Here is a 14,192-nt window from a genome sequence, read left to right as displayed (position 1 = left end):
TCACCCAAGGAGTAGAGAGCCCTCCTGCCCTGCCCAGGGGCTGCATGAAGGATCCCCCTGGGCAAAGGGCTGCTGCACCCCTTCCCCTTTGGGGTGTTTGGGATCAGGAGTCACTTGAGACTGGGACATGTATGTGCTCCTGCAGGGTGCTTGGCTGAGTGCTGTCGCTGGGGGATGTTCAGGGTCAGGACCTGCTTGGGATGGGGGCAACCGTGTGTCCCTGGGGGGATGCTTGGGGTTGAGACCCCCAGGGTGGGGGCGTAGCTCCCTCTGCAGGATGCTTTGAGGTGGCTGTTTGGTGGCAGGAGGGGTGACACACCATCACAGTGCCCTGCGAAGTGCCAGCAGGATTGGCACAGGGTGCTGCTACGTGGCTTCCATCAGGGCCCCTGGGGGAGGAGGAAACACAGCTGGGCAATGGGGACGCAGCTGGGGACCACCTGTGGCCAAGGGAGATGTGCTTGTTGGATGAGATCCCCACGGGGCCGATGGTGTTGGGACAATAGGAAGGACTGGAAGGGTCACGACATCGCCTGGGGTGGGGGGATGAGAGGGGCTGAGCAGCAGGTGGGGATTCTCTGATGGCTGATAAGGGTTGTGCCCTGCTGCCATCTTGCCCTGACCCCTCTCCTTTCCAGATGTCAGCTGTCCTGGGGTCTGTCTTCCCCATTAACCCCCATCAGGACACAGAAGGCAGGAGGGACAGGCACAACAGTGGCCCTGTGGGCAGCGTGAAGGAGCTGCTCTGCTTAAGAACATTTGTTCCCAATTAGGATGGGATCACTCCTTGCTTTGCCACAAAGCCCATAGAGCAGGATGTGGGCACATGGGAAGGAGCAGCTGCAGGTCTGGGACTGAGATCATCCAGCATCCATCCCTATGTCTGTCCTTACGTCCATCCTGGTGTGCATCCCAACCACGTGCCATGGGGCAGAGCTCTGTGGTGTGCATTGCCTGCTGGACTGCGCCGTTAACGAGACCTTCTCCACCGTGTGTAATTATTTCCCAGGGCGACAAATGATTAATTCTGTTCAGCTTTCTGCAAACTCACCCGAGCAATTATCCAGCAGGCGCCGTGCCGGCTTCCCTAGGGTGGAAGATGCTTTAAGCCAGAGAAAGTTTGAGCTCAATCTGCTTTAAAAAGCTCCAATGTCAGCTCTCAGGGCTCAGATCCACCACGGGGGGCAAAACCTGGCCCAGATGATGCACCCAGGACTCAGCCCTTCATCTGCTGGATCCTACTCAGAGAGGAAACCAGACCTAGAGTTGCATTCATTAGCCCATAAATACATCCCTCCCATCCCATCACAGGCTGCAGATGGGGAAACTGAGGCACAGCATTTGCCAGCACGTCAGCTCTCAGCTCATCTTCTCCCTTCCAAGTGGGTGAAAACCCCGGTCCCACTCCAGTGCATCCATCACATGGGGAAGGCAGTGGAGCTGGCAGAGTGGGGTTTTGCATGACAAAGCCACAGCTCCACCAGCTGCAAGACCCCCTCCCACAGCCCCCCACCCCCCCCAACCCCCTTCTACATCCTTCCGGAGGTGCCAAACATCGGAAATAAGTGCACCCCTACGTCGGAGGGGTCTGAATAATATAGAGTATATAATATAGAGTGTCCCTTCCCAGCTGCTCTGCTCTGCTGCATTGGGTTAACACGGTGCCCAGCTGGAGCAGCCGCGTCGCGGGTCTCGTGCTGCCTTTGCCAGGGGGGGAGGGACGGGGAGGGACAACGAGCTCTGCCAACACGGTAATAATTTTTTTTTGCTTTTACTTAGGGGATGGAATAAAATATAAAAGGAGGAGGGAAAGAGGAAGGATTAAGGGTAAAAAAAAGAAAGAGAGAGAGAGAGAGACGCGGACACGGACACACACAGAGGACTCCTTTCGGTGCCTGCACTTATGCCCGGTGCAGCTGACTCCCAGCCTTGCTGCCAACCTGCTGCCTACTTCTACCCAAGAGAAACCTCAGCTCAGCCCCACGCCGGGCCCCTGGGGACCCCGGCCCGCATCGTCAGCAAGGTGGGATATGGGGAGAACCCCTCCTGCGGGTGCTGTAATGCGCTATTCATTGCCATATCTCGTATCACCTCTGTGCCAGCAGAAAGTAAAGAGGGGAGATGGTGTGGGGGGAGGGTGGGCATAGCTCTCCCTGTTTGCTGGGGGTGACCTGGATGTACAGGAGGGATGCTTCCACCGGTCCCTGCTTTGTCCTTGGCAGTGCTCTGCAAGTTTCTTTCTGGTGGCGCCGGCTCTGCAGAGCAGGAATGGGGAGGGGGAGGGGGGGTTGCTTGGGGACTGAGGTGGGAAAGTGACTTTGGGATTGATGCTAGTGAGGATGGGGGCTTGAAAGTCCCAGCATGGAGCCCATTCCTTGCTCTGCCACCAGGGACAGGTCCTTGTGCTAAGGAGGATGCAATCGGGACAGGACAGCACCAGGAAGGGAAAATGAGGCATAGAATTGTAGGGAAGGGGTTCAAGCATAGGGGCTGAAGTTGCCCCATACCACAGGGATGAGGGGAAGCATCACAGGATTTTCCTATTGGCTCTCAGCTCTTTTCCCCCGACCTGCTGGTGTCTCAAGAGGGGCAAGAAGGGCTGGGAAATAAAAGAAAGGGAACGTTCTGTTGGGTTTTTTTCATTGCTTTTCCCTGCTGAACAAACCCAGAATGTGTGTGTGCCCAGGGCTGGGGCATTTTGATGTACAACCCCTGCCCTCCTGCAGACACAGTGTTTTGTCTCTGGGATGGAGGTGCTCCCCTTGAGCATCTGATTGAGCCCTCATTGATCCCCAGCTGGGAAGAGCCCAAGCAGACCCAGAACCTGTTGCTGTTTCTTCAGCTGATGGAGGGGTGGGAAAGACCCCTTCTTCCCCTTTGCTCCGGTACCTCTCTGCATGAGGGGCTCAATCCAGGGTTTACTGAGTACTCAGGGCATTTCAGTTTGCTTTGCAGGGAATAGGTTTGGACTGGGCAAACTGGGACCCTGAGAGGTTCCTTGGAGTGCTGTGATTTTATGCTTGGAAGGTGGATTGGAGGGGCTGTGCTGCCAAAATCTGGGGCACTTTCTCTTCCACCTCATCCCAATCCACGCCTCTGTCTCCCCACCAGATACCTGCAGCAATGTGTAGGTGTGCAGAGCTCCATGGATGTGTGTATTATGCCCAATTGGCTGTGGGGTTCCTCTGTGGGGTTCCACCAGCCCAGCTCTACTCTTTGCACTTCCACAAGGCTTTGGGGATGGGACACAGCTCCTCCCTGTGCAGTGGGGGCACATCCAGGCCCAGCAATAAGGAGCCCCTTTCTCCAACATGGGTTGAGGGGGGGGTTGAGCAGCTCTGGCAGCCAAAGGACCCCCCCTACCCCCTCCCCTTCCCACCTGCTTCCGGCCCTTTATACTGTGCCAGCAGCTGCTGCCAAGAGGCTGCTGGGTGCTTCCTGCAGCATCCCCTGTGCTCATCACATGGGGGGCTCACTGCTGTGACCCCCCCTCCAATTAGTATGGTGGGTCCCCCTGTGTTGTTGGTGATATAGGAAGCAGGGGCAGATTGCAGCAAGGAGGGGATAGGATCAGAGGGGGACAGGCACGTGCATGGGATATATTGGGGCACCTGCAGCCTGGAGCTGGGGGGGGGGGGGGGGACAGGGCAGACTGGAGCGGGGCCAGGCTCTGCCTGTGGCTGCTGACTCATTCTGCAGCTGAGCATCCCTGGAAAGCCGCTGATCAGCTGCGCTATGGGCTGGCAGGGCACCTTGGGAGCAGGGACAAAGTTGTTATGTGCAGGGACAGAGGGGGCTTTGCATGGGGATGGGACAGCTGTGATGGCGTGGAGAGGAAGGGGCTTGGGACCCCTGCTTGTAGTATCACTCGTGCTTTGCTGTGGCTTAGGGTGAGCTGAGAGGAGGAAGAAAAAGAAAGATTGCTCTCGTCCCAAAATACCTCAGCTCATTTTCCACCTGGTTTCCCAGGGAAATAGAGGCAGACAGCGTGTGCATGAGCATCCCACCCATCCCCGTGGCTCAGAGCTAACCCAGTCCTGCTCCCCACTTCCCACTTTCCCTTTAGCTGCTCCTTCTCCCAGCCTTTCCCTTGCGAGGGCTAAAAAATACATAGAATTCCATTTGTGGCAAATAATAGGAAAAAAATACATAGCCAACCCCAAACCCCAAACCTCAAACGGCGACGCCTGAAAGTCCCGCTATCATGGGACTCTGGTGGGCAGAGTGAGCTGGGTTTAACCCCTATGGAGTCCTTGGTCTCAATGTGTTGGGTGTCCAAGCTACGGGTGGGCACTCATGCAGCTTTAATCCCCTGAATTTCCTACTGAGGTTTCATTGCTGCTCACTGCTTGCATCACTGCGGCGCCTGGGGGACAGGATGAAAAGAGTCTGGGACAAAAACTGCCTCGCTCCACCACACCAGGGGTCATTGCCAGCCCCACACTGCAGCAGGGACTGTCCCTTACTCTGCTTTGTGAGGTTGAATTGGAAAGCCCTCAACTTGGTGTTGGCAGCACTGATCATCATGTCCTGGATAGGAAGGGATGGATGTGTGGTGTGTGGTGCTAGGGGCTGTCCATGCATGGTGCATGCTGTATATCCATAGTGCATGATGCTAGAAGCTGCATATCCACAGATCATGGTATTAGGGGTTGTATATGTGTGGTGCTAGGGCCTGTGCATGCATGGTGCATGTAGCTCAGGGCCGTATATCCATGTTGCATGGTGCTAGGAGTTGTATATCCAGAATGTGTGGTCCCAAGGGCTGTGCAAGCACGGTGCATGGTGCTAGGAGGTGTATTGCATAGTGCTGAGAGCTGTTTGCTTGTGGTTCTTGGGCTGATTCACACCACTCCATGGTGCATTGGCCCCATGAGCTTCTCAGAGCATCCTTTGCAGACAGATGCAGTTCCAGGACAGCCTTCCTTCAGCCTGGCCCTGGCAGCCCTCAGCCTGGGCCAGAGCTCACCACAGAGGTGCCAAATCTGCTTCAGTGGCTGCCAAAATCAATGCAGCACAAAGAGCTCATAAATTACAAAGGAGCTCTGAGGCTCAGGGTCGCTGCACACCAGCTCAGGGCTGAGGAAATCACCGAGCCCCAACGGGGCCCTATAGAGGAGTGCATGGGGCCACACTATCCTGCAGAGCCATGCACCATGCAGGGACCTCTCTGTATCCCTGGTGTCCTCTCCAGATGGCTGGAACTCCTCCGTGACATCCCCAGTGTCCCCTGTGCTGCTCTATGGGGTTGGTGACAGCCGTGCTAGCTGCTGGGCTCTCCTTTCACTGCTGCTCCTCAGCCGGCGGGGGAGAGTCCTTTGTGCCAGGCAGACTTGAGAGAGACCTGGGACATAATGACTGCTTTGCTCAGCCCTGGTTTTCCCAGCCTGTGCGAGGGAAACCTCCGGCGTGAGCTGAATGGCAACGAGGAGCTCCATCCCTCCTGCTCCATCCCTCCCCCACCACCCCGTGCTTTGTGCACCCTCAGCATCCCCATCTCTGACTGAACCCCACTGGCCACACGTGTGAAAGCACACACACAAACACATGCATATGTATGTGTGCACACATGCTGCAACACACATACAAGCTGCAATGCATGCACATGCCTGCATGCACACCCAAAAGCCCAGCTTGCATGCACGCACTCACACTCTCACATCATGAGCCAGGGCTCAGTGGCTCATTCCTTCAACCCTGCTCGACACCAGCTATTGCAATCCCCTCTGAGGTTTCTGACTGCGGTGTCTCCAGATATGCAGCCCAGCTCTGGCATCGCCTTCAGCCTGGCTGTGCTCTCAGTCTTTCCATGCTGTACTCAGATCTGCTGTCCCCAGAGGACCCCTCTCCCTGGGGTTGGATTGGACCCTGGGCACTGAGCTGAGGCACTGCAGTCCTCCCATTCTCCAGGGGAAATCTGCACACTTCATTCTGCTCTCTCCCCTTTCTGCTGTTCTTGCTGGCTGCATGCTCTAACCCCAGTGCCTTTGTGCATCACCTCGTGCATGCAGGCACCAGTCTCTCCCAGTCCTCCCTCATGCAGAGAGCTGGAGGGAGCTGCTTCTTTCCACTTCAAGCCCTCTGCTGGACTTTTGTCCCCCCTTTGCAGGGTACAGGATGGTCTCAGTCCTCCCATTGCTGCTGCTCTGGGCACTTGCCCCCACAGTGGTCCCGGAGGTGCTCAGCCCTGAGGATGTCACAGGTAATACAGCCTCAGCTGTGCTCATTATCCTCACTCTGTAGCCAATACCTAGTTGGGAAGGGGGGGTCTTGTGCCAGCCCCTCTCACTGCTCTGCTCTTCTCCCCCCAGATGACCTCAAGGCCCTTCAGGTGTCCATCCCACGTCACCCAGCCCTGCACGCTGTGCTGGCAGGGGACGTCACCATCCCCTGCTTCATCACCTACCTCGCACCCCTTCCCACTGCCAGCACAATGGGGCGCCGGGCAGTGCTGGGAGCCCCCCGGGTCAAGTGGACCTTTATCTCTGAAGGCAGGGAAGCAGAGATCTTGGTAGCACGGGGGGAAAGGGTGAAGGTGAGTGAGGACTACCGCCTCCGTGCCTCCTTGCCCGTCTTCCAGCAGCATTACACTGACGCCTCTTTGCTGCTCACCGAGCTGCGCCCCAACGACTCGGGGATCTACCGCTGTGATGTGCAGCATGGCATTGAGGATGGCCACGACATCCTGGAGCTCAGAGTTAAAGGTATACACAGGAAGGGGAGCAGGATGGTCTGGGGGAACCTGCCTGGATTTTCTCTCCTGGCTCCTCACCATGTGTCTCCTTACAGGGGTGGTGTTTCACTACCGTGGGGGTTCCACACGTTACACCTATACTTTTGCTGAGGCTCAGGAGGCGTGCACTGCCATCAGTGCCAGCATTGCCACCCCTGAGCAGCTGCAGGCTGCCTATCTGGGTGGCTATGAGCAGTGTGATGCTGGCTGGATCGCTGACCAGACTGTCAGGTGAGCATGGCGTGTTTCCATCACCCACTGACACCCCTTGTGCCACCCTTCAGCCCCACCACCATTCTTCCCCTCTGCTTTGCCAGGTACCCCATCCACACTCCCCGTGAGGCGTGCTATGGAGACATGAATGGCTTCCCTGGGGTCAGGAACTACGGTGTGGTGGACCCAGAGGACATGTACGACGTGTACTGTTATGCTGAGGACGTGCCAGGTGCCTGTGGTGCTTCATGTCCAACCTCCTTTTCACAGCCCAGCTCTGTCACCCAGTTCCCTTAGCAATGTCCCAAATGTGCACTGCTCCATAGAGGGCACAGACTTGCTCCTCTGCAGCCCTTTAAAGAGCTGCCTTGCTGACCTGCCGCAGCAAACCACTGATGCTTCCCATTGCTTGGGGAGCACTGCTAACCTGGTGCTGTGTGTCCCATACCTGATACCATACAGCTCATTCATTCTACGTGGCATAGAATTCACTGCCAGGTGGAATCAGCAGCACCTGCATCAGTCACTTTTGCCTGTGCAGCGAGCTATGGGCAGAGCTCAGCAGAGCTGAGCAGGTGGCTCAATGCAAAGTGCTCCATGTGCAAGTACAGACCCACATCCACCCCTCTCCCCATCCCTGAGCCACCTCCTGATGCCTCTTTCCTTCCTTTCATTGCAGGAGAAATATTTTTGGAGACAGCCCCGGATAAGTTTACCTTGGAGGAGGCTGTGGCACATTGCCGGGCTCAGGGTGCAGTGCTGGCCAGCACAGGGCACTTATATGCAGCCTGGAGTGCAGGGTTGGATGCCTGCAACCCGGGCTGGTTGGCTGATGGCAGCGTCCGATATCCCATCGTCACCCCTCGGGAACGTTGTGGAGGAGCCCTGCCGGGTGTTAAAACCATCTTCCAGTTTCGAAACCAGACGGGATTCCCTGATGCCCAGAGCAGATACGATGCTTACTGCTTCCGAGGTAACCAGGGGCACCGAGGCCCCAAGGTTTAGTGTTGAGCTCTGGGGTGCACGAAGCAGGGATTGAATAGAGATCCCTACGTGCTCGCCGTGCCAACCTATCACTGTTGGAACAAGGGTGTTCAGCACAGCTGCAGTAGAGCATGCTGACTCAGCACAGGGATGCTTTGCATGAGCTCGATGTTGCATGCCAATATATCTCCATAGGGGAGGAATAACCCGCATGATTTCAACGCTGCATGCTGATGCATTGTGATAGAGGATGGATGCTCTGCATGGTCTGCATAGCGCATGGGTTGGCTGCAGTACTGCATGCTGCTGTAGCACAGTAAGGCAGGGACATCCCAGTGGTGCTCTATGAGCTCAGGGTGGCTCTGGGGGATGCTGTGAGCCATCACCTTGGGGCCGAGCTGGCTGCAGGACCACAGCTCCAGGACAGTTTGCCCCTATGTGGATGCTGAAAGCATTTTGGGGCTCTCTGTGGGCTGCTGGGCACAGCCTGCCAGGACTGTATGGTCTATGTATAACCATGGATAGGACATGAAATAGAGGCAGTGAGCTACTGGGTGCTCAGGGCACCCTGCACACCAGGGTATGTATGTGAGGACCGAGGCACAGATTCTTCCCATTCCCACTTATCTGAGCATCCCCTGGGGCTTGTGCTCCCACCAACCATCTGCTGCATGCCTCTGTGCCTCAGTTTCCCCATTTCTCAGTGGATTCCCCACTGGATAGAGCCAGGCAGGATGGACCCATCTCACAGTGCCCTACTGCATAACCCACTAACAACCCGGCTCAGCCAAGGCACAGGGGTCCCCCAGGTTGTTCCCAGCTGCCGCGGGGCCAGGACAAGGCAGTAATACCCCACTTTCTTTCTGCCCACAGAAGGGACAAACTCTTTCCCTGAGGCTGCAGGAAAATATCAAGCCAGAGAGCCCGAGGGCCTCCAGGAGATTGTTACAGTGGCAGAAAAGCTGGAGGAGCTGCAGCTGCCCAAAGCGCAAGTGGAGATTGAGTCGCGAGGGGCTATATACGCCGTCCCTTTCTTTAAGGACGCGGCTGATGCTGAGCTGGAAAAGCCAAGCCTGTCCCCTGAAGACACCCGGCACCCCATAATAGATTCCTCCTCGTCCTCAGCGCGAGGACGTCACCCATCCTCGGCCACCCCTTTCCCCACAGCCCCAGCTGTCCCCAAGGCAGGCGTCCCGCGTAGCTGTGCTGTACAACCAGGCAGCCCATCCCCTGCAGACCAGGATGGGGCAGCAGGGGCAGGTGGAAGGTGCACAGAAGCCAGGCAAGAGCCGTCCCATACGGGTAGGTCCAGCAGTGCTCAGGGCTGGGGCACAGAGAGCAGCAGCAGGGATGCAGGCACAGACCAAGTGCCATCTCACCAAGGGTGCAACCATGGTCAGGGTGTCGGTGTTGTGGTGTGGTGGTCTGTTCTTGCCATGTAGTTGTTTGTCTGTCTGTCCTGTAGCCAGGACAGTAGGGTGCAGTGGACAGGATCAATGCCAGACCATGCTGTATTGGTGCCAAGAGGTGGCAAAGGGGCCAAGCACAGACATACTGTGGGACAGGAGAATGCAATGGCCAAGCTGGAGCATGGGGCTGGTTCAGAAGGGGAAGCATCACTGAACTTGGGGCTGTTTCTGTCTCCTCAGACATCATTGTGCTGATGTTTCCCATTCAGCTCTGCTCATTGCTGGCAGTGCTGGTGCCTAGTTCCTGGCTGGCTCCTGGTGTGGGTGTCTCACTGCCTTTCCTTGCCCCTTGCAGAGGATGGAGCAGCGCTGAAGTGGCCTCTGGGCTCTGTGCTGGGTGAGGACTTCGGGAACACAGCAGCAGAGAGTCCTGGCAGAGGGCAAGAGCCTGGAGAGCCCATGAAGCAGAACGTGCAGACACTCTTGGTTGGCACAGAAGGACCCAATGACGCCCTGTCCCCAGCAGAGGCCACAGCAGGTGACACAGAGCCACCCAATGGGCATCCCCGACCACCCGGCTTCGTGGTCCCCACGTGCCTCCCCGTCCAGCTGTGGGAAGCTGTGGGGCATCCAGCCCACAACAGCAGGGCATCTGGGCACAGGGACAGCCAGGTGACACCTCCGACCCGCATCACTTTTGTCACTTCGACAGATAGCCAAGAGCCACGTCCCTCTACAGGCAGCAGTGGGACCGGGGGGGGCAGCACCCCCATCCACACTGCGGGGGCTGCTGAGGACCCCGAGCTATCAGGAGATGTGACTGAAAACCATGGGGCATCCCCGCTGCCCCCTGCACCACCACAGCTTCAGGATGATGGAGAGGAGCAGTCGGGGGCCCCATGGCTCTCCTCACCCACAGCACCAGGGGATGGGGGCACAGCCCAAGCAACGGCGGTCACCCCATGGCACGCAGAGGTACCCGGCAGCAGCGATGCACTGCAAACCCCAAGCACTGATAGCGGGATGCCCGCTGCATCTTCAGAGGAAGAAGAGGATGAGGAAGAGGAGGAGGATGAAGAAGAGCATCCGATGCCCTCTGTTGCAACCGTGGAGGGTTTCCTTGCAGCCGTTCCAGGAGAACCAGGTGGGACCCACAGGGATGGCCTCACCTCTCCCCATGCTGGGCCCCCCAAGCTGTCCCCAGCACCCAGCTCGGCCACCCCATTGCCTGCCCTGCCTACAGAGCGTGCCAGCCTGGGTGCAGGTGCAAGTTTGGCCGGGGGTCCCCTGCACTGTGTCACTTTTGCACTTGGGGCAGCGATCCTGGCTGCACATTGGCAATAGAAAGCAGCAGCACCTTTCCTTTGCACTGTGCTTTCCTCTTGTCTGTCCGTCCTTCTGTCTGTCTGTCTCTCCTCTCTCTCTCTTTCCTCCTCTCTTCGGCTGGGTAAGGGAAGGTTAAAGGTCCGGAGAAGCACATATTTGTCAAACAAATTGGTCTGAGCTATGCATGCACTTAATTCTCTTCTACTTCTGTGAAGTGTTTTAATGACTGTTTCCATGAAAAGAAAAAAACAAATAAGAAACAAATCTCTCAAAAGAAGGCCCCAAACCCTCCTCTGACTAACAGTGGTACTAATAAAGGGAATTAAAAGCTTTCTAGAACACGCACCTTGGCTAGCTCTTCCCTTCATCCTTGCGCCCGCTGCCTCGCTCGCATCCCCACTGACGAACTAATCCCCCCCCCCAGGCCCCAGAGGGATGAAGACCTTTGGGGTTGAGCATGTTGTGAGCTGTCCCTGGAGCATCCCTATGGTGCACGCAGCTGAACGCCGTGCAGAGCTGTGGGGTGGTGGGTGTTTTGGGGGTGCGTTGCCTCAAGGGGAGCACCAGGGGGCTGAGATGGAGCCCACTTGCTGCAGGAGGGTGGTGGGTGCATGAGCATTGACCCCAAGACAAAATTCCTCTTGGCTCCTAAGTCGGGATGCTCTCAGCTCTGCAATCGAACCCATGCCCATCTTGCTGCCTCTTGTCCCTGTGGGACAACCTCATTAGGGGTCCTTCCTTCACCCCCAAAGCATGGGTGCTGCTCAGCACCTTGCAATGTGGATGTGTATGTCCTGGCAAGAAGAAATGTGCTCCCAAAGAGCCAGACGTGCCCAAGCCTTAAATAGCTCATTTCTCACCCTGCTACAGTCCACTGGAGATGTCCACGTGTCCCTGCAGTCAGGGAGGTGATGCTGTCTGGGGCAAGGGAGGGCACAGGGCCATTGGATAGTGCCAAGGACTTGCACTCCCTGTGCTGCCGGCGCTGGTGACAGCCCTTAATTACATTCTTAAGCTGGGGACGGATTAATGACTGTGTGTCTTAATGACCGGAACAGGCTGGTGCTGGTTTTGCAGGTTGGAGATGGCACCATTGAATTATCAGCCTTGGGCAGGCTGAAGGTGACAGCAGTGAGGTTGGGGACAGGCACGAGGCTCGTTTTGCCACCAGTCTGAGGACGTGTGTCTGGGACATGCCAAGGGTTTATCCTTTCATGCTCCCTTGAAAAGAGCCATCATTGCACTTCTCTGGGGGCAGCAGGACTCATTCCCATCCACAGCACATTCTAACAGTGTCCAGCTGGGGACATGCCAAAGCCTCAAACCCATCCAGTGCAGGAAGATGGGATGGCTCCAGGCTTGCCACCATGCCCCAGACACTGTGCATCCATCTGAAGGCTGAGGGGCAGCTCAGGGGCATGCAGTAAGCAGGGCTGCCCATGCCTTGTAGGTGGCTGCATCCCCAACCCCTGCTTGAACGGAGGGACCTGCATTGAGGATGGCATCCATCCCACCTGCCTCTGCCTGCCTGGATACGGAGGGAGCAACTGCGAGAGACGTGAGTCCACAGGGCCACTCAGCCCATGGTCCTGCAGGCATCAGTGCACAGAAATCTTGTTTGGGTTCTTTTTGCCTTGCTCAGGGGCTGGGCTCCACGGTGCTGACCCTGTCCTCTCTCCCCCCCCCTTGTCTCCTGCTGTGGTTCAGCGCTGAAGAGGTGCAACCCCAGCTGGGACAGATTCCAGGGAGCCTGTTACAAACACTTCTCCACCCGGAGGAGCTGGGAGGACGCCGAGTCGCAGTGCAGGCATTTTGGGGGGCATCTGGCCACCATCCTGACCCCTGAGGAGCAGAACTTCATCAACGGTACGTGGGGCCACCCCAGCCTGCAGGGCATGGGATACAGAATCCCTCCACAGTGGGTCTGAGGCTTGAAGACTGAGCCAAAACTTGGGGTAAGGCAGAGCCTAAGTTCCTCTTCCTCTGCTGGGAAGGGCAGATGGATGGGTGGACACCATCACAAATATTGTTTTAAAAGGGGAAAGGAAAGGGGAAGGGAAGGGTAAAGGAAAGGGGAAGGGAAGGGGAAAGGAAAGGAGAAGGGAAGGGGAAAGGGAAGGAGAAGGGAAGGGGAAAGGGAAGGAGAAGGGAAGGGGAAATGAAAGGGAAAATGAAAGGGGAAAGGAAAGGGAATATGGGCAATAGGATGGATTAATTGGTAGAAAGGACAGCTGGGAAGCAGGGCGCTCCAGGAGGAGTAGGAACGGACACAGGGACATCAGGGACAGACATGGGGACACTGGGGCTCTGCTGCCCTCTTTCGGTGACCCCCCCCCAAGCCCTCTGCCCTGATGGGTGCCAAGGGGTTGGCAGAGCTCCCCAAGCCCTCCTCTGCCCCCAGAACAGTACCGTGAGTACCAATGGATCGGCCTCAACGACCGCACCATCGAGGGGGACTTCCAGTGGTCCGACGGCAGCCCCTTGGTAAGCCATGCTGCCAAACCCCCCCCATTCCCAACCCCACCTCACCTCGTGGTCCTTCTCCATCCCTTTTTGAAGCCTCAGCTGAAGGCACTGGCATGAGCACAGCGTGATTTGGGGTGTCTGAACCAGCAGCATGGAGATGGGGCAATGTGGCATGGGCTGAATGCAAAGTGCCAGCACAGCCCCAGCCCATCCTGTGCTCCCCAGCTCTATGAGAACTGGCACCCAGGGCAGCCTGACAGCTACTTCCTCTCCGGTGAGAACTGCGTGGTCATCGTTTGGCACGATGGGGGGCAATGGAGCGATGTCCCCTGCAACTACCACCTCTCCTACACCTGCAAAATGGGGCTGGGTAAGCGATGTACATCCCCAGCAAGCTGGAAAACAAAGGTCCCCTCTTAGCTCACCTAGGGTTGGGATTGGAGCTGGTGGGGAGGCAGCAGGGTCCAGCACAGTATAAGATGTCCACCCTCTCCTCCCACCCCACAGTGCAGTGTGGACCCCCCCCTACCATCAGCAATGCCCACCCCTTTGGCAAACCAAAGCAGCACTATGAGATCGGTTCTATTATGCGCTACCACTGCCGGTACGGCTTCACCCCACGCCGCTCCCCCATCATCCGCTGCCGTGAGGATGGGATTTGGGAACGGCCCCAGCTCTCCTGCCGACCCGGTGAGCATGAAGCCCCCTGCACCCCCACATCTCCCCTTATGGGTGGCTCTTCAGTGGGACTCTTTGCTTCTTGTGTCTCCCCAGGGCTGGCTCAGCACCATGAGGACTGAGTGAGCTGCCACCCTGGATCCCAGATCTGGAATGGATGGGGATGGCACTGGGATGGCACTGGGATGGCAGTGCAGCACCATAGGGTGAGGGGTGTCCTGGTGTGTGCCTGCCCTCTGCTTGTTTTATATCTGTACAAAGAAACTCCAATAAACTCCCTCAAAAGGAATCGCCAATGAGTCGTGTGGTGTCTCACCTTGGGGCTGTTCAAGTCCTGGAATGGCAACAGAGACATAATCAAGGAGGGAGAGAGGGGATGCAGA

The 14,192-nt window shown here is 57.0% G+C and overlaps 1 protein-coding gene across 3 annotated transcripts; it reads left to right on the top strand.

Moving 5' to 3' along the window:
• Window positions 1-1,757: 1,757 nt before the first annotated feature.
• On the top strand, window positions 1,758-14,100 carry BCAN (brevican). 3 transcript variants are annotated; one of them, XM_015884457.2, is made up of 15 exons: window positions 1,765-2,023; window positions 6,110-6,202; window positions 6,312-6,704; window positions 6,790-6,964; window positions 7,051-7,178; window positions 7,626-7,919; window positions 8,804-9,232; window positions 9,695-9,877; window positions 10,052-10,483; window positions 12,116-12,223; window positions 12,373-12,531; window positions 13,067-13,149; window positions 13,357-13,501; window positions 13,639-13,821; window positions 13,906-14,100. In XM_015884457.2, exons 2-15 carry the CDS (start codon window positions 6,118-6,120, stop codon window positions 13,929-13,931), a joined length of 2,823 nt encoding a protein of 940 aa, XP_015739943.1. In that variant the 5' UTR covers window positions 1,765-2,023; window positions 6,110-6,117; the 3' UTR covers window positions 13,932-14,100. The 3 variants fall into 3 exon arrangements, with proteins under 3 accessions (XP_015739942.1, XP_015739943.1, XP_032305080.1); XM_015884456.2 differs by having other exon boundaries at window positions 1,758-2,023; window positions 9,695-10,483; XM_032449189.1 differs by lacking the exon at window positions 8,804-9,232 and having other exon boundaries at window positions 1,766-2,023.
• The last annotated feature ends 92 nt before the right edge of the window (window positions 14,101-14,192 follow it).

Source organism: Coturnix japonica, chromosome 25, assembly GCF_001577835.2.
Source record: "Coturnix japonica isolate 7356 chromosome 25, Coturnix japonica 2.1, whole genome shotgun sequence".
NCBI lineage: Eukaryota > Metazoa > Chordata > Aves > Galliformes > Phasianidae > Coturnix > Coturnix japonica.
Note: the sequence above shows the minus strand (reverse complement) of the source record. Positions and strands in the feature narration are given on the sequence as shown.

Excerpts from the sequence above, each read along its gene's own strand:
- BCAN (XM_015884456.2), top strand. The coding sequence starts at position 6,118 with ATGGTCTCAGTCCTCCCATTGCTGCTGCTCTGGGCACTTGCCCCCACA. Across the intron at positions 6,705-6,789 it reads CCTGGAGCTCAGAGTTAAAG|GGGTGGTGTTTCACTACCGT; the intron begins GTATACACAGGA and ends GTCTCCTTACAG. Across the intron at positions 13,150-13,356 it reads GGTCCGACGGCAGCCCCTTG|CTCTATGAGAACTGGCACCC; the intron begins GTAAGCCATGCT and ends TGTGCTCCCCAG.